Genomic DNA, 20,242 nt, shown 5'->3' on the forward strand with positions numbered 1-20,242 from the left:
GGAGACAAGACTGGGATCTTCTTCTCGGAAGCAAAAGAGCTTGAACCTGACAAATAACAGAAAACAGATTCCCCAAATATCTATAATTAGTCCAAATATACAAGCTGACCACAGCTGTGAATGTGTCCAYCTCTTCTCTGAGATGGACATAAAGGAGGGAGGGAAGGGGACCCCTGCGGCAAAACACTTAACGAAGGGCTCCAAAAGCGCTTTCGGGTAAGGAGCRCAGGTTGGGAGACCGAAGGGCAGTCAAGCACTGCTCTCAAGAGCTAAGAGGAACAGGAAGGGAAGGTTGTAAAGCTCCACCTAGAAGTCTGCCCCAGAGCCTCGGGCCAAAAGCTGCGTACCATCCACTCCCTTAGGTGCGGCCTTACCCGCCAGGATCGCCGCACCCTCCCAGCGGTTCCCCTGCACTGGTGGAGCACTCTCCCGTCCTCCTCCTCTCTTGTGTAGTCAAAAAACACCCCAACCAACTAAACAAACAAAAAAAACCAAGATAATGCTAGCAGATTTTTCTTTTGGATTCTGAAGTTCCCCAGCCAGGAAATAACAATACAGCACACTTTTTTTTTTTTCATTATAACCAAATAAAAAGTGGACCTGTTTTGAGATTCCATGAAGAACAGCTGAAGTAAGTGGGAAATACAAGCAGAAAGCTGTTCTGGGAACACCATACAGACAAGTTAGTGTACACAGGAAGGAGAAAGGATACCTAAAAGAGATTTTTCAGCTATGATCTCCCAGGTGATCTTAGATTTGCCCTTAGTTCCTCCTAGGTTCTATTTTTCCCCTCCTCTGTAAAATAGGGGTAGTAAAATATCTAATTTCTCCACCTCTCTTTTGTMCCACCAGCTTGTACAGCCTGTAGGTCAATTCTGGTTCTGATCTTAGTTAAAACTTGAAAAAAACTGCCAGAAGAGCAGCAAGGTTATAGGTTCACACTGGAGTTGAGTTTAATTCAAGATAAGAAACCAGTCAAATCAACTAGAGAATAAGTTATGCCTTTTCACGTTAATATTTGCATTTCTCTTGTTCCTAAGGAASAGTACCTAGGCAGAGCTACTTCTGCGGTACACTCTCTCCCACTGTGAAACTGCTCTCTAGAAGAAAGAGGGTAACTTGCTGGAAATGTCCCCCAAGTCGTTAATCAGCACATCTCAGCTGGGCAGAGGCTCTACTCTTTACTTCATCCACAAACACCACACCTGAAATATAATTTAGATTTCAGAGGGTGGCGATTTTTCGTTGTTGTTGTTTTCCCCCACTTTAACCTTTTGCAAGGGTGTGGAAAGCAAATAATCCCAACTGAGCATTCCTTACCTAGCAAACTTACAGTTGGTTTCTTAATTAGGAATTTAATAAATATGACTTAACTATCTCTTAACAAGATTGCTTTATTAATGCCCATGGCCATAGCCCTTTAGGGCTCTTGATCTTGTCAGATCTCAAAAGCTAGGCTGAGTCAACACTTGAATAAACAGCCACCAAAACTACSTAGTGCTGCCAGAGGTGGTATTTGCATTTCTGTAAATGATTCCCTTCCCAGGTTGAACTCTGCCTCTTTGCACAAGGCCAAGCAAAGCTTTACTGTAGGAGGTTCCACTCCTGCACCAATTGCAAAGTGGAGACCTGTCTACTTTCGACACTTTTCACAGCAGGCAAAGTGACCAGGCCATACTCTAGCTGGAGTAATTGCAGTTCCCTTTACATACTTAAAGGCAACTCGAAATTTCACCAGGGGCCAGTTTTCTCCACTTCTGAAGACCTGTTGTGCAATGCTGTCATATACTGTTAAGACCTGTCTACACGACAAGAGTTTAGACATCTCCTTAGGTACCTGGAGTGCTTATAAAACACTCCTTGGCCACCTTGAGCCCTCATTAATATTTATAACAGGAGAAGCATGTATGGACAGCTCTCATTAAGACTACCTAATCATTTCTGTTCTCAAATGGCCTTCTTCAGTTGTAAGCAACTGTGTTAGATTTTAACCTTTTCAGCTGGAAGTTTGCCATTTTGGCTTCTGCCTAGTATTTTTTTAAAGGTTTGGTTCAGCTGTTTTTCAGTTTTAAGGCAATGAGTAGGTGGGGGAAAAATACAACTGTTGCCATTATTTAAAAGTAAAAGAAAAACTRTCATTTTGTCTTGAGCATCCAGCACCTCACCAAGAAGAGAAGAGAACATTTAAAGTCGGTTCAGACATGTACATGCTAGTTTTTCAGTGAAAACACATCTTGTGAGCAGAATCACATCAGTGCCTACCGAGCTAAACTACCCCAAATCCATTACTTAGTATCTAGGAGCAAATCCACAGACAGGTTTCTTAAACAATAACCACTCAGTAGCAGCAGTGGTGATGGAGGTTGTGATCCTTGAGTGCTAGAAAAGACAATTTGCAGAGCTTGTTCCCCAAGACACAGGAAGGAGGTTGAGGGGAAAGGTCGCATCCATCAGGGAGGAAGATGCTGGAGAACAGCCTGCTCCTGAGACAAGGAGGTACAGCACACCCAAGGCTTTGCAGAGCCAACAAGGCATCCCTCTCTACAGAGAGATACCTGTCTGCAGTGGATGTGTTTCACATGATGATGGGTTAGCTCTGGTAGGGAAGAGTTATTGCAGACATTTGTAGCAGGGAGATTATTGAGGTGGCTGTTGGATCATCTCAAATAACTGGTGCATGATTTGGTGCGAGAGGTTACTCAAAGTTATTCAAGCTGCTGACTAGCACTCCCTGACTCCTCCTCTGCCATGCCCCTCTCCCAGAGCTAACAACCCCACTCAGGMCGGTTCACCTGTAACGCACACTGGTGAAACAAGCCAATTCCAGTTTGTTTCAAAGTTTTTTTTTYCCTTCCCTTTTCCCTAAAAGTAAAAAGTAGGTAACCTCTTCTTGCCCCCAAAGAAGACATGCTGTTAATTCAGTGGAGAGCCTGGCAGGAGAAACAGCTGAATCAGCACAACRGGAGTTCCAGTAACCCCTAAGAAATGAGTGCTTCCTGGGGAAGCAACACCACAAACTGGATCTACAGCTGACAGAACAACAGCATGAAACCACAGGTTGAATCCAAGACACTTATCCATCCAGTATCAGAAGAAGARGAGATAAGAGACAGCAAAAGATCCAATCCCCTATCCCAGCTCCCTGCATCCCAGACAAGGTTAGAAATAGCTTTTGATGAAAATTCATCTGTTCAAGAACTTTGTAGACAKCAGATCATCTATGGACTGTGTTTTTAAGGCTTGCTGAGCCTTGGTACCATGTTCCCTCTCTCCTGTGGTTCATCCAAATGCCCAGTGCTTCTTACATGCGAAACAGCTGCAGCCCTATATAAGTTTTCTGCTGGCCCACCACAAAATGAAGGCGTGTTTCCTGGCAGCCAGTTTGTTGCTCTTCCAAACCACTCCAAGTGGTCTGTTCAGCGTTACAGCCAACGCAGCCTGCTGGAGAGCAGTACACTGAGGAAATGTCCTGGAACAGTTTTATTTGGAGCTAACATCTTTGATGGTGAGCTGATGCCTCATGGAAAGCTTTGGAGCAGAACTAACCTTGCCTTTAGAGCACGAGAGCTTCTGTTCCCTCCCCCCCCCCTTGCCACCGATCTTTCCACTTGCATAAAAACAACAGAAGCCATATAGTCCAGGGGAATAAAAAGCAGCAATCAATCTGGAAACCAGACACCCATTTACTTTTTTTTTTTTTTTTGATTTCACCACTGTTCTCCTTTACCTCCAAGTCTGTTGCTGATTCTCTCTCACTTCACTTTCCTTTCTACCCTGAATCTGTCTAGTCCATACAGGTTACAAACTTTTCAAGCCAGGGACACCTTCTCATTGTATGTCTGTTTCTGGCCTGATGGAATAGGAAGATAGTTAAAACATTTTTTAAAAGATCAATAAAGATCAGCTAAGAAAAGTCATATTGTTTCGGAGGAGCTGGTCAGCTTCTCTTGCTCCATATGTACTTGAAGGCTAAATGCTTTGGAGTACATTCAGTTATCACTTTGTCAAACACAATGATAAGTGCAATATTACAAAGGCCTCTCTTGCTCTTCCCTCTCCCCAAACCTATAAATATCTCTGGGCTTTGGGCGACAGCACAGAACGAGCATGGATCCTACCCCTGAGGTGTAATAGAGTATGGGTTGCGAGGCTGGCTCTCACTGCTTGAATTCACTTGGTGTACACTTCCAGGCCCCTGCACTACAGCAATTTGGCAGTGTCACTGATGCATTTGAAGCCTACAGAGTCACAGCGACTCTCTGGCTTTGGCTGTAACTCCACTAAGCAAACAGGATGACCTCCTCTGCTTTTGAGTAGCCTGGATTCTCTACAGCAACTGTACGATGACACACGGTACAGCTTACTAGTGACATTTTCAGACACACCTAAGCTCTTGGGCTTGTGCCAGCCTCACGCACAACATTCTGGCAAATGCTCCATCAGGAGGCAAGTTTCACCAGCGTATGTGATTGCACTGCATTGCATCTGGAATGAATAAGGGGCAGTGCTCTTCCTTCCATGCTCTGTCCATCCCACAGCCGCTGCTTTGCCAGCTGTCCAGGCTGGTGGTTTCAGGCAGTGCTATGAACCAGAAAAGGATCTGATGCTCTTCTTCAGCCTGCCAGTGCTCCCTGCTTCTGCCCTCAGACCCCCTCAAGTCAGAAGAGCTAAATGGCTGTACAAATGCTCTACAAACAGGATGAAAAAATATTCTCCTCTGGAGGAATAGCATTAGCATATCACAGCCCTATGGGTATACACCTGCTTGACACAGCACACTGCTAATGGGTATCACCTTCCTGCTTTGCTCCAGCTAGGTTATTTGCAAGGAGGGCTCCTCCTTAGTGGGTTACCAAAGTACAACAGACAGGATGCTCAGTAAGAAACTTCAAGGACCTGTCTCCTCTTTCTCCTGCTCTCCTATTTTTATCACAGCCTGCCAAACACTCCCTGTTTTCTGCCATTCCCTTGGCTCCATTGAGTACAGCTGGGAGACCTGCAGAGMAAGAACAGCATTTCCTCTGCCTGGTGAGCTGCCACCTAGCTCAAAAGCAAACAGCAGCTCCCCTCATCCCCTTTCCTCTTCTCCTAGCCCCTTCTCTTCTGAGCCAGAAGGACAAACTCTGGCCAGCCCTGAAGCTGGAAAAATCAGCCTTTTACCTTGCCCTCAGCTGTCTGCACATATAGCTTGGTCACTGAGGAGAACACAAAGCAGGAGGCAGCAGCAAAGGCCCCACAACTGCTGAGACACCAAAGCACACAGAGAGCAGGAAGTTGTTATCTGGCCCCAGTAATAAGAAACAGCTGCTGCTGGGCTGGGGCAGCCACCACTCACCCTTGCTCAAAGCAGATGAGCAGCTGTGTTTGGGAAACCTTCTGCTTCAGCTTGTGGTCCACAGGACCCATGAATGAGGGGGTGCCCACAAAATCAGCACCTGAAGTCTTCATTTTCCCAAGCTGTTTTGGCAAGTCAGCCCCAGAGACCTCACTAGAATTGACTTTCTTACAAGATGTCCCTTTTCCTCTCAGCTCTGCTGGCTCAGAAATAGGTGATACTGCAGCATATCCCCAACACATAACAGTCRCAGCTGAAATGTGTTGGCCAGGTGCTTTGGAAACCTTGAAAAAAAAGGCAGTGAGCTTCCAGTTGGTCTGCCAAGGTACGTCAGTGCTGACTCTGCTCTGCCAATGCAGTTCAAAGCTGGCTGTTTGAGGCATTACTTTTAGAGGCTCTTTTGAAGCAAGTGTAATTCAGAGGAAAGCACAGAAAAAGAAGAGAATCTGTATTAGAAAAAGCATGACTTCAGCCAAGCTGCCCTATCCAGGGGAAGGGCAAAGGAAAAGGTGAGATGAATTAAAAATACACTTTCCCCTGGGGTATTTCTCTCTCCTGCACAGTGACTGTTTTACCTGTCAGGAGCGTGAGAACCCAGAAGAAGAGGAGAGCGCAGGCACTCCTGGGACCTCCTCTCCCCCATGGCACGTGGGTGGCCCTAGCCAAAGGTTGCATGGAAATAATTTTTATTTGTGTTGTCAAAGGCTAAAAACGTCTCTGTAAATATTCCAGGGATAGGTTAACAATGCAGACCGAATCCCCACCCAACCCACACAGYATCACAAGGCAGGCAGGTCAGTTCCAGCCCCAGCTGCAATTAAAGAGTACATTGTGGTTAAAACTGTCCCTGCTTGCTTTTCTTCTAGGTTTAAAGTTCTTCCGTGATGCAGCTGCTTTTGGTGCAGGTTTATTATTAGTCTGATCTACAGCAGGACCTCCCCAGCTCCCTGGAATGACCAGGAAACCCACTAAGGGTGTAAGCAAACAGATAGCCTATGGCAGCCCTGCAGAACACATGTGGTCATTTGATAAGTACAGCTTAGTTGTAATTAGTAGTGGTAAGGGTTTTTTGTGGTGTAATACAGGCTCAGAATAAGGATTAGCCTCCCTTTGGCACCTTGCTGGTCACTTTTGGCAGAAAGCAGCAATACATGAAGGAATATTAAGCCTCATGCTTCAGAGTTTGAGCCAAACAGACTCGGAGATGTGGAAGAGACAACTCACACATGCCTTTTTACAGGAGAGGCCTTCATTTTTCCTTTGAAAAGAGCAGTGACATCTGTGTTGGCAACGGGTGAAGTATGCACACTTCAAAGCTGCTGGGGGATGACAGTTCCTAGACCAACTGATGCACATGCGAACGTGCTGCGGSGTGGGAAGCAACGGCTGCAGTGAGTGCACAGGTATCTGACTGGCACATGAGGTAGTCTCACCTTGCAGCTGGGGTAGGCTAACAGCTTCCCCAAGAGACAGACACATCAGCTCTCTCCTGTTAATGACCTCTCTCTAGTGAGAGGCAGTCAAAAGGCGCTTTAAAGCTGAGCTAGAAAAAAGACAATTTATTAAAGCAAGCCTTTACATAGTCCTAGAGCCAGAAAGTAGCTCTATGATGCCGCTGCATGGAATGATCTGCAAAGCCCAGCATTTTTTGCTAGTGACTTAAGTCAATGGAGTTTACAATGTCTCTTCATCACTAACATCAGACATGTCAAAGAATGTTTCTATCCTGACTTCAGTTTCTTCTGCAGGCAGTTCTGTAACAACGCGTGCAGAGGGGTATTTCTCTTTCACCTGGCCAGCAACTGGGTATGCCCTGAAGCATAAAGACCAATAGCAAGTCCAGGTAAAAAAAGAGGCTTCAGCTAACTGGATTTCTTCCATCATTCATTACCTCTTCACAGAAGAGTTYTCAGGTCATCCCATTCATCCCCATGACCTTCCCGATGCTACGCTACCCAGGGCCTTCAAGGTTTCAAACTCCTSCAGGGCTGCTACTCCTTCCCTTGGGAGATCCTCACATGGTTTGACAGCACTTGCTGCAGCAGCCTGACATTTTCCAGAATTCCCCGCAAGCTAATGAAACTGCAAACATTCAAAGTGAGGGACACTGCACATGCTGACGGTAGAACTGCGGCTTATGGTTGAAGGAACACATGGTTTGTCCCAGCCTAAGCCCCGTGCATGTGCTCCGCATGTGGAGCCCTCTACCCCTGTCAGCCACTGCTCCCCTTCCTGCCTTGGTTCACATACATGTGGTTTTAAATGGATGAGATCATCTTTTGAAAAAGCTTTATGTTCGGGTACAAACAGACCCCAGGGCTGCCTGTGATCCAGGAGGAGCACAGAGACCATGTTAATGCGGTTTGCCATTTCCTTCAAAACGGGATACTCGCTGCATGTCACCAAAACTGCTCRGGGACTAGATTGTTCTGTCCTGCAGAAGAGTCTCCCTCCTTCTCCTTTCAGGCTGAAGAAGAAAGTGCAAACCTTTCCACAGCAGTTTCTGAAACAGTTCTGAACTACTTGTATGTCTGGCTTGTATGGACCGCCTGGCCCCCACCGAGCTACTGGGGACACCAGTAGCTGGGGTCTGGGGAAAGCTCCAGTGAAAAGTGACCCGCTCCAGGAGGACATTTCAAAGAGAGCTCTTTTCTTGAAAAATCTTTAGGCCAATCCTACACACTGTCTAAATATTGAAGACATTTAGGAATATGAAAAATCAATAAATAAACAAGAAAAACACCCAAAGCCTTTGTCTCTTACCACATCCCTGCAATATACTTTGACCCAGCAAATAGGACAGTAAGCTACAACAGCTGGCTCTTATCCCGTAGATCAGCCATATGGCCTTACATATGCCCTTTATCTTGATTTCCACCCCTTCTAGCCTTTCTGGATGGGACCTCTAGACTTTGCTTGCAATACTGAGCATTGCTGATCTCTCACGAATGGGAATATTCATCAGGACCCACCCAGGATGAATCGGTTTAGAGGCATCTTCTATCAGTAACGGACAACCGAGCCGGTCAGAACAATACTGCACATTCAGCTAGCGCACCTAAGTGTCTTGCGCTTAGCCCATACACCTTGACTAGCCCTGCTTGTACATACCTGCATAACAGGCTTCACCTAGTTCTGCCTAAAGACATCAACAAGGACTTCTGCTTCTCCTCAACGCTAGTGCCCTGTGCACTGATGCCAGCTAAGCTTCCTCTCTGAGCAGACTCYTTCCTGGAGCTTCTCAGGCTCAGCTACTTATTTGCAGCACCTGGATCACACCATATTAGGATTATTCTCTTACTCTTATTCCCCCATCCCACTAGGGTGCAGACCCCAGTTGGCAGCCACTGTGCACCTCCCTGTTCCCCCCTTTGAAGAAAACGGTGTCTCCATTTCCAAAAGGCATGGTGAACTTTCACGGGCTTTGCCCCATGCTGCAGTTTACAATAATCCACAGCAGCATTCAGCTGCTGAATTCAGACTGCTTCCTCCCCAGCTGATCTGGACAAACACCAGTTGTCTCTGTTACCAAGAGGAATCCTTATTTAATGCTCTTCCAGCTCCACAGCCAAGCTCAGGCTTATGGAAACTCCCCGGGCATCGCAAAAACGCCACATTCAGGGACTCGTCCGCCCCTAGTTACCTGCTTTTTTGAATCTAGAATCCCACTGCTGCTGCGTTAGTGCACAAGCTCAGGTACTGGAATCCTGGAATCATGAGCGTATAAATCTCTATTGCTTCCAATGTTGGAAAAAAAAAAAAGAGAGAGAAACGAAGAAAAATTAAGCAACATAAACTTTAAAGAAGAAAAGAAAGTCAGTCTAGGACTTCCTCATTATTTCTCAGGAAAGAAATACCTTCCCTCCCCCTCATATTTCTGTTCATAAGCAATGGGAGTAGTATTTGGTGGGAATTTTTTTTAAGGCCTTAGTTGAAATGACACTTAAACATAGCTGCATTGATCAAGAGTCAGCAGAGCTGCTCAGAAATATGCCTACCCCAAGGGSAGGCACATGAGAGAAATCACAAAGTAACTTTGGGATTTTGTGTCCCCTTTTTAGGTACTTTTGAAAATTATCACCTTCTAATCAGCAGTAGCAGCTGAAATCTCAAAGCTATAGAGCAGAGTTTATGATTTACTCTAGAATTTTGTTGAATATTGACCAAGTTTTTGAGCAAGCTATGAATGGTTGTCTCTAAACATGAGTATTTTCCCTATCAGCTGAATAAATTCTTTCCCTTTCCTTTCTCCTTCTCCATTTCCCAGTTTTTTCAGAATCATGCTGAAAGATTTAACAATGTTCAGCCTTAGAAGTTTGGCTTCTGCAATTTCATCTGCTCCCACTGAAGAACAGCAATCTAAAAAAGGTCCTAAATCCATGACCTCAAACTAGTGCAATCAGTTTTGCTTGTCTCAGCTTGAAGGGGTTAAAAATTATTTGTTTACTGAAGATAAATTATTTGTTTACTTTTTCAAACTGATCGTACATTCCTGTCCAGATAGTTTTGCTCTTTTTAATTGGGACCAGCGAGATACTGGGTAAGCTCTATGYGCAGCAAAGGTCTCCTCGTTTAAACATATTTTGTAATTCAAACATAATTCCAGCCAAGGCATGAGACGAACTTCATATAGGGCTAACCAGGATGTCTATGTTTAGGTGGAGAGACTTTTTTTTTTCCCCAGACCCTTTGGGATTTCTCTGCCAGAGGGACAGAGAGCAGCGCAAGCTCCAAAAGAGTTGCCCCACAGCACAGCCTGCTGGCATGTCTCAGTCAGAGCAGGACTGCTCTAAATAACGTCGTGTCAAGCCTGGCAAGAGCACAGACAGACAGACCGTGGTTTAAGAAACACGAAACACTGTGAAGGAGGAGAGTCTGACACCACCCCTTTGAATCACAGTTAGCTTATGGGATTTTGACATAGGTTGGATAATGAAGTTGAACAGCAGAGGAGTGATCATTGGAGACTGATTTTATCTGGTCCTAGGACTTGCAGCTACAGAGAAAACAAAATCCTGTAGAGCAAAGACCAGCTTTATCCACCATAACTAGTTATTTAGTAAGATCAAAATGTCCAGGCAGAGTCATAGCCCTGAACTCCTTGGCCTTCTAACAGGCAGCAATCAGTATTGGCCTAGGTTTTGCTGTTGCTCAGCTTGTTTTTTTTCCCCTCAAAAAGCACAAACTTGCAAGCTCACACCTTGTGGAAAAGAAAATATTTGCTTCTGAACCCATTGGCCAACTCCAACCAAGAGCAACCAAGATATCGAAGTTCCAAAGGTTTCCTAACACTTAGAGGCCTGGTCAAGAGAGATGCTGCAATATGAACTTGCCTTTGCTATGCACTAGAGAACCCACCATGGAAAAAGCCATTACAAATGCTCCAGTTAGGCAGGGCTCAGGTTTTTGTTTTGATTTTATGATGCCAGAAATGAGCAGCTACAAACCAAAACCAGAGAAACCAATTCTATGGATACACATCTCCAGAGCTCCCCAAGTGTTCTCCTAATAGATGCATTAGCTTTTAAAGCTATTTAAAGCTATGATCTTTTAAAGGTCATGCTTAAGAGTTAAGCATATGCCCTCCATCTCTCTGGACACTATTTGGTATATCTTAAACTCACATCTTCAGTCTAAGARTTCTTCATTCTTATTATTTCTTTGAGTGTTTTATCCCTCCATTATTTCCTTTCCTCTCAGCTATCTACAACAACATACTTCTAATACAGGCAATTAGACAAGAGAAAATTAGTATTCAGGATAGTCAAATCTAAATTTACTTCCAGGATGTTCCTGTGTTTTATTGAGAAAGAGGCTTTGCAACAGGTTGAAACCCAATGTGYGTCAGATGTACTCTGCTTCACAGCAGCACCGTGTTGTTTTTGGCAGTCCCTTGGCAGATGTCGTCTAGATAACTTGGTAGGGCTCCATCTATTGTATTATGAATTCAACAAACAAACTTTCAAAGGTATTGCATTTCCTTGTCTCCCTCAGCAGCTATTAACCATGGCAACAATATACCAAGAAATGCAGTAGATCTGCCATCATTTGCAGCCTTAAAATCAAAACAAAACAAGCCTTTCTGGGAGGCAGGCTTTCCAGACAGAAATAGGTTTGAGGTAGAAGTGACTACTGGTGATCTCCAACAAAAAGAGGACCAACAAGGACGAAGCCTGAATTCCTTCTAACTTGCATGTCGGACTACTGCTAGAGAAAAGCCCCTTGGAGTACTGCATGTGCAACCCATCTTCAACCCCTCTGTCCTCTCTATTGAAAACCCATGAGTAGCCACATGCAAAAGCATTACAGAACCAGCAAAGCTTTACTACTGCTTTCAATGCATAAGTCAGAAAACATAGCTTCACTTTCGGAGGCCAGGCTCCAGTTCCCTCCCTTTTTTTGTGCTTTGTTTTGTTTTTATTGCATAAACTGGGCTAGTCCAAGACAAAACCGAGATGCAAAGCAAAGCCTGCTTGTGATTTCTCCACCTGGCACTGCACTTTAAACACCATTACAGTAACCACGAAGACCTCTGCCTAGTGTGCAGAAATGCACTGAGAAGCAAGACATGGGCTGGTTTTCAGTCTTGCACTAAAAACTTCAGTTTCTGCTGAGACAGTAATCCATGTCTGGAAACGTGGCAATGCAAATATGAACAAAAAAGAGGTTGCAYCAGTATCTGAACGGGAGACCTACTTGTAAACATACAGCAGGCTGTGGGAACTGTAACAAGCTTCTGATGAGCACTCATTCTCCTGTAAGGACCTGCTGAGAAACCACAAAGATTTTTATGCTGGTGGTTTATTTCAGCTGTGATGCAGTTGCAACATTCTCACTATGTCCATGAGAAACTCCCCAGGATTCTTATACATAGATTTGTAACTGTATTTCAGCTATGTAATTATATCATATAAGCTCAAATCATTCCTGAAGCTTTGGAAGGTGTTTGTTTTAAACAAAACTCAAAAAGCTGGGTTTTTTTTTTCTTTTTTAACGTAATATAACCTTCTTCTCTTTTCCTTATCCTTAAAGTATCAGCACAGAGCTCTGATGACACCTCAAAAAGGAAAGCACAAAGCCAATGCAACTTCACAAACTTCTGCTCCATTCCACAGAATTTGGTGCCCAAATTTTGGTCTTCTGTTCTGAAGAAATCCATGGAGATCAAAAGAAATAAGGCAGCAGTTAGGGGAGCTTGATGCTCATAGTTTGCTTTTAGAAAATTACAGTGGACCACTAGCAGAAGAGCCATGTCATTGAACCTTTTCACAGGAAGGCTTTTCCTACAGAGAGGAATTTGCTTGGCCAGCCAAAAGGTGCAAAGGGAGAGCACTCACCTGGCTCCACCCCACCTACATGCATTTGCCTGAAATGCCCAAATGAAGGGAGAGAAATGAGTTGAACCTGAGGTAACACCCATCTCTTGGAGGATGGCAGCAACTTGAAGAGTCAGCTCTTATCTCAGTATCTGGAGTAAAGTGCAAAGGCCACATGCTTAGGTCTGTGGTTAGTGCCTCACCTGCTTACGTCATGCAAATAAGGTGAAACCTGAGCTTATTAACATACACATAAGTCTGGACTTTGTGGTTGTAGAGCAGCATCTCTCTGACGTCTGCTAATAGCTTAAGAGTTGTGCTCAGAGGGGAACAGTCCCAGGCATCTCAACAGGGTGTAACTCCTTAGCTGCTCTCAGGTTTGTTCCYGACACTTAGTTGCATCAGACACTGCACCTGGGCAGTTCCTGGAAGATGAGGGAAATCAAGGTTCAATTCCCTGCCACAGAGAACAGGGACCAATTCCAATATACACATATAAAATATGTGTATGTTTGTGTGTTTACACACACACACGTGCCTTTCTGCAAGGCAAGTTTTCCATGCAGAATATATATATATTTTTTTCAGTCTCAAACTTTTTTTCCAGGAAAAGTGGTGTGAATTTTGTGGCTTATTCTTCAAGTCTGCCAAGGAGGGAAGCTCCCAAAACCATACTATCCTTTTACCCAGAAAGATGCTCTAGACTGTTGGCATTAGGATGTTGCCGCTGCAAGAATATCATAAAACACAATCCAAAGCTGACTATCAGGTCAGCTCACTTTTAAAGCAATTTCTTCTCTTGGTCCCTTCCAGCTACATACCCCTACTCTATTTCCTGAAACACTGTCCCCAAAACCACAAAAGGGACAAATAAGCCTTTTAAATTGGAAGAGAGTCAGAAAACTAACTCCCACAAATTTCTTTTGAACTATCCCTTGCTTCTTCTGCTGCTTATGCTGTTTGCAGCAGTCTTTATAGCACTTTCAGCTTGAAGACAAACCAGAAGTCTACAAGGTAGCTTCCTCAGGGTAAAACTCCACGCAAGTTCTAAACAGCAAGTGATTTGGGATAACCAACTGAACCAAAACCCAATGATTTCACATCTTCATTTTGCTCATTATCCTGCAACCATGTAATCCTGAGGTTGATAAAGTAGAAAAAGAAAACTCATTCAGAGAAGATGAAGGCTACCAAATCTGGTTAGAAAAGAACATACAATACACCTTGATCCAGCCTCTTGCTATTTACATGTTTCACTCAAATAAGACACATTTATCATTGCACAATATTTGCCAAGAATCAAATGTCTTCTGGTCTCTTACAACTGCAGATCTTTAGCAGGAAGTCAGCTGGGGGGGAGGCAGGTGTGTAATAGGGATTCCCAATTACTAGCAACTCTAAGCTAGTACTGGGGAGAAAAAAAAAAAAAAAAAAAAAGTGCCTGACCCTCTATGCATGGAAGTTAGTAAGTTGTTCTAAGGCGAATGCATCCGTGTAGCTGGGAGACTTTGCAGTGGCGTTATGGTCTCAAAGAACAGAAGCCCAACCTGGAAAGATCAGCATCTTCTGTGACATGTCCACATTTTCTGTGTTGTCTTCAAAGCCTCTGTACTTGAAACATTAAAGTAGAGCTAATTTGGGCAAGCCAAAAATCCCACTTTCTTGCTTCTAAACTGGCAGGGACAGCAATGAAAACAGAATTGCAACAAGGCATGCCCTTCCAGGGCCCCATTTATTGAGTGAATACAAAAATAATCATGTGAGTGCAGAGGCACAATAATCCACTCCATGGTGAAAAGCCACCTTGGTTAGCAGTAAACAGAGTGTTTACAGCACCTTGTAAACAAATCTCTTTACAAGCAGGAAGCATATATTGAAACATGGTGTGCACTGGATAAGAAGTTTCCTGTTGCAGCAATACTTCATACATCTGATGAGTTCAAAACACTTCACAAAAGGTGAGAGCTCCCTCTATGCTGTTTTACAGAGAGGAGCACACATGATACCAGCAAAACACAAGGAACTTACAGGGTAGACAGTTGAAAAAGCGCCACATCATTCTCAGAGGATGACAACTTACCTCTTGTTATGGTGATTTTGCAGTGAAAAATAACGGCCAAAGCTATTTTGCATTCTGGAAAAGTTTTATAAATGACTACTTTTCTACTGCAACCTGTTGCACAGTTGAATAAAAAATATATATATACTTTTTGTTCTTAATACAGTACATGGCATTTCTCCTAAATTGCACCAGAAGTAAGTTTGGAAGCACTTTGTCTTATAGGCAAATGGGAAAGAAAAACAAGTCAGGCAGGCTTTCAATCTCCTTTCCATCTCTCTGCCCCAGGTCTTACCCCCCAGTCTTTCACATCTCTGAGTCCACATACATTCCATTGATCAGATAATCCACTTGCGTGTAATCCTTCTTTTTGTAGCTCTCATAGGCCTGCATGAGGAAGAGAACTATAACCGTTATGAAAAACACCGTACCAAATAAAAGCACTGCAAGCAGCAAACTTTTGTCTACCAAGTACTGAGTCAGAGGCTCAGCAGCAATGAAAAGATACTTGTCTGTGTCCTGAGTTCCTGCAAGGCCTGAAGTTGTTGTTTCAGGTGCATTTGCTGGAGCCGTGGTCATAGGCTTAGTCAAGGGAATGTGAGACACTGACTTTATCTCATGTCCAGTTGTAGCTTCTGTTGTAGGTGTAGTTGTTGAAACTATTGCACTTGACATAGAGCCCAGAAAAGAAGTCGATTTATTCAAGGATGTTGTGGCTATACTTCCTTCTGGCTCTGGATTTAGTGACGTAATGCTGGGTATTGGATTACTGGAATGTGAACTCACCAAAGTAGTGAGCACAGCAGTATGAGCAGCAGCAGATGATGATGTTCGGGCATCCTGAGGGATAAGGCTGGTTGCTGCTGTGTTTGTGCTTGATGTCTCTGGGCCTCCAGCAGAGGCGAGACTACTAGAGGGGGGAGTGCTGGCTGTGGTGGTAGCTGAGTTAAACTGCTTCTTTGGAGGCATTTGAGTAGTCACTTTAGAAGCAAGATCAAGGGGATGAGAAGGGGATTCTGATACCGAACTAGAGCTACTATTTCTTGATTTTTCAGGGGTGGTCACAGGCTTGGTGACATTATTGAATATGGAAGCAGTGACATTATCATAAATAGGAGAAGAGACAGTGGAAAATATGGCTTTAGTAAGGACACTACCAGAACCTTCAGAGGCATTTGTAGTCTTGACACTTGTCTCAGGAGCTGCAGTGAAGACAGCCGTATTTGTACCAATTGTGGTTGCAGCTGCAGCAGTGCTGGTAGTCACTGTGGTGGTGGCAGCATTCGTTGCAGTCGTATTTCCTAGGTTTGTTGTTTCAACATCATTTTCAGCCTCAAGCAACCGTCTTGAGTGAATCTTGCGAGTCCAAGCAGTTGAGGAAAGCAGGTTTTCTACATTGTGTTGGTCAACCATTGTATTCACCATCTTCTCTGCATACCTGTGCTGGTGAAACAGGTCTGTTTTCCTTCTCCTAAGGACAATTTCTTTAAAAAGACAAAACCAAAGAATCTTGTTATTTTGCAGTGAAAAAGTAGAGTTCTCAAGTCCAAATCTGATCTGATGCCCACATGCAAACCAGAACAGACATTCTGAAGGTACATTATGACTAGAATAAACCGATCCTGAAGTCAGCAAGAACATGAAAATGCATACCCCTGCCTTTATCATGCATAATCTTTTGGGGCTACCCTTCATTCCACAGACCTTTGGCATTTGTCCAGTCAGAGAATTAATTCCCAAAGAGGTACAATGAGCTACAGAGCCAGAACACAAAAGCATTTGCTCAACAGAAGCAGCATTACAAATACCAGTTTGACCTGTGAAAGCTCCTGAGATGATGCCTCAAGCTCTCATACAGTTACATAGCACCAACAGAGCCTTCATGCTTAGATTCAAACTTTTCATCTTAAAATTGACTAGAAATTTCCACTTATACCTTTATGGTTCAAGATAATTTCTTTCAGAACTAGAGATCTGGATTTCTAGTGACAATCCCATCTACTTTTCACAGGACTAGTTGCTAAGTCCCAAAGAAACCTTTGCCAACTCAACAGGGCCATGAACAAGCTCTGTCCTTTTTCATGTTTGCTTTTTGTTTTAAAGTTTGTGTACAGCAAACTCTTGAAACATACTTTAGAAGACTGATTTCCCAATCAACAAGTTCCATTTTGCTATTGTGTCACTTTAATTAAAATTGACARCTCTGATACTGGAAAGTCACCATGAGCAATTGCTACTAACTCTGCTCTGATTATACAAGCAGTTTGCTGCCTCTGGCACAGCGGTCCTAGCAATCTCAGGAAAGCCAATGCTAAGCCATTTCCTTTCTCTTAAAAATATAAATACCTCTGCTATGCCTTTATTTTCTGAAAGACAGTGTAGGGTGCAAATGGCATGAATGAATGCTGCCTTTAACATGGAGAGGTCAATAAAGGTTACTCAAAGACACACCACATACCTGTAAATGCCAGAGTCATAACAAGGCTAGAAAAACAAATTTTCCAATGGACTGAGTCTAGCTACAGAATCATCCTGCAGGTATTTCATTGACCCATTTAACCTCAGCTGGAAGCTAGCCAGGGTCTAAGTGTAGGTATTTTAGATAAAAGCACCAGACCTTAGATTTTGCAGGAGCCTGCAGTATGGCATTACCTCCAAGCAGATCTCTGATGTCTTGTTCTCTTGCATCCTGACACACACTTAGCTGGTGACACTGCAAGAGGATACATTGGTTCTGGTAGGGCACAGACCAGTTGCAGCGGCAATTACCTAAAAACAGCAGAGGGCAAATAAGTGGCTAATCAAACTGAACCCCAAAATCCCATATGCCAAAATAAGCTTTACCTTAGTAGGGCTATTAAAAAAACTAAAAACACACTTGACCAGAAAATACTCTTTCAAACAAAACAAGAAAATGAATTGCTACACACAGTATAGAAAGCATGCTCTACTTCATGGCTGTAACACCAAGAAAACCTGAAGAATGAAAAGGCTGACAGCTAGAAGCTGTCCTTTAAGGATCCTGACTTAAGCTTGGTGAAAATAATTGAAAAAGCAATGAAATCAACACAGCAGCTTCAAGTCAATCTACAGAACTCCCTACTTGTCCTCTTGGGAGAAATGCCCCCTAAAGAGAACAATTTGCTCACACAGACAAGGACAAAGAGACAGTACTACAGCTTGGTTAAACCCTCTCTAAATGCTCACATTTATCAGAAATGCCTTAAAGAGATGAAAAAAGGAAGTAAGCTGAACCTGAGGTGACATCCATTTCTTTCAATGGGAGATGCCCCGTATCTCAGTGCCTGGAGTTAAGTGGAAATTCATTCCTCATCTGCTGATCAATACCGTTGGCCAGGGGTGCCATCATAGAAATTATCTTTTAACATGCCAGATCCCAACATGAGCTAAATCAGCTCACCTAAGTCATCACAGCAGGAACTCCCTTTCCTGGCATACCTTCTAATTTGTTAATTTATTTCAGCGTGTGTCTGCATACACACAACCAAAATTTGAGGGAAAGAATAATTCCCCTCTAATCAGCGCTGCTGAGATGATATCACAAATACTGTGACTGGCTTTGGGTTTCCCAGCACAAGTGAAAGAAGGAAAAAAAAATAACGTATTGACACACTGGAGCGAGTCCAGCACAGGTAACCTAGATGGTTGTGAGGACTGGAGAACAGGAGGTGAAGAGGAAATCCCATTGCTGTCCCCAGCCACCTAGTGGAAGAGAAGAGAGAAGATAGAGCCCAGTTCTTTTTGGTAGTCCAGGGGTAGGGTGAGAGACAGCAGACAAGTTTCAAAACAGGGAATTCCAGCTAAACATAAGAAAGAAAGAGTTTCCACCACCGGTGCATCAAACACTGGACCGGGGCCCAAAGAGGATGGACACTCTCCATTAGGCATTAAGCAGCCTTGATCTATGTTGATTCTGTTTTGAGAGGGAACCAGAGACCTCAAAAACTCCCTTCCTGCCTAAATTACGCAGTATATCGGCATATAATTAATTTCTGGTACTAGGAAGTAACATATGCGGTAACAAGGAAACACAGGAGAAGATAACACAGTGATGAGTCTAGAATGAAGCAGATGTGTGTCCAACTGGCCATTTATCAGTGGATTACAGGAGACTCAAGTGTACGATAGCAGAAGAAATTCATTTTTGTGTTTTTTTTTGGAAATGTGAGAAAGGGCAGAGTACATGCACGTGTGGTACACATGGCTATATTTAAAGCTCTTATCTACAAAGAGAATTACCCTCATTGAGGATTAAAGCTATGGGGAGCTTGAACTTTTCATAAATTTTCCAGAAGCACTTCTAATAACTGTGGTAATGTAAATATTTTATTATGAACTTAGAGAGATATCTCTACCACCAACTGCATTCTGCTTTAGAAATGAAAGTGGCTAAAGAAATCAGGAAAGTAGAATTTTACTGGCTTGGAAAAAGGTTAAGAAAGTGACTGAAACCATTCTAACCCCTTAAGAATTGGTACTTAAAAGTCAAAAAGCAATAAAATGAAGAACTTCAATAGCTGCATAAAACAGGAGACAGAATAGCACTCCTGAACAAATCAAAATCTACTTCTCATATAGAAATGATTGAGTTCAGATATGCTCTGATTTCCAAAGCCACCTCCTTGCCCCACTCTTGATGAGCCATACTAGCGCAGAATCACAGRCTATCTATTGTAAATCACGTCATTTCTCACGTGGGGAGGCAAAAGCAATATCCAACAGCATTTTTCCGTTTTGGCTACATACCTGAGACAGTTCAGAAAGATCAAGAGAACAACAGGGTCAATGCAGTTAAAGCACCCCAGGTTCTGCTGTCATCAGGACTGTATCCAGCTGCCCAAGATTTCACAGTTGCTTCCCAGAAGAACAGAATATCTCTTTACAGTTTAACTGACTAATGGTCCCTTCAGCATAAATCCAGAGCACAGCTCCAACTCGTATCTCCGTTGCGAGACAGTTGCTCCCCGCCATTTTTTTTTTTTTTTTTTTTTTTTTTTGCTCATTTCCAATTGAAGAGAGTAAGGGGGGGAAAATAAACTAGAGGGAAAACAAAAGCTATTCCAAGACATTTTGAAAAGATACCATGTGGGAAACAGACACCAGGGTCTTGCTCCAAACTTTATTTCATTTTTAAATCTCTTGTTATTGGAAAGAAGTCTTAGCTTCCAAAATGGTATAGCAAAAATCCCTACAGGCAGGTGGATGCAAAGTACGGAGGTGTCTTGTTGTAAGCTGGGAGCCAGGATATTTGCTTATGCAGACATGTCATATCACCCCAAAGTACCACCAAGGTGGCTCTGCTCTCTGTTCCCATTACAGACACAGACTGGTCACCACAGGTGAAGCTTGAGAGCTCTGAATATGGCTGGGGATGCAAAGGGAAGAGCACAAGTCTCCTCCACCACCCAAAAGTGGGTTTGTTGCGCTCATTAAGCATCTGGGAATTACAGTTTGCCGGACTTTTGCCAAGACGGGCACTTCCTCCAACACGTATCACTTACCTAACAGCAC

General features: G+C 43.5%; 1 protein-coding gene across 4 annotated transcripts in view; it reads right to left on the minus strand.

Moving 5' to 3' along the window:
• Nucleotides 1-14,351: 14,351 nt before the first annotated feature.
• Nucleotides 14,352-20,242, minus strand: part of CUNH11orf24 (chromosome unknown C11orf24 homolog) — a 37,125-nt gene continuing 31,234 nt past the window's right edge. For all 4 annotated transcript variants that reach the window (XM_085298445.1, XM_085298447.1, XM_085298444.1 and 1 more), the window contains 2 exons: nt 17,363-17,479; nt 14,352-16,194 (listed from right to left, as the gene is read on the minus strand). In XM_085298445.1, coding sequence (XP_085154571.1) covers nt 15,017-16,194; nt 17,363-17,479 — 1,295 coding nt within the window. In that variant the 3' untranslated portion in view covers nt 14,352-15,016. The remainder of the gene's footprint in view (nt 16,195-17,362; nt 17,480-20,242) is intronic.

The sequence above is a fragment of the Rhea americana genome, unplaced genomic scaffold (assembly GCF_003343005.1).
Source record: "Rhea americana isolate MKP2758 unplaced genomic scaffold, rheAme1 scaffold_139, whole genome shotgun sequence".
NCBI classification, from domain to species: domain Eukaryota; kingdom Metazoa; phylum Chordata; class Aves; order Rheiformes; family Rheidae; genus Rhea; species Rhea americana.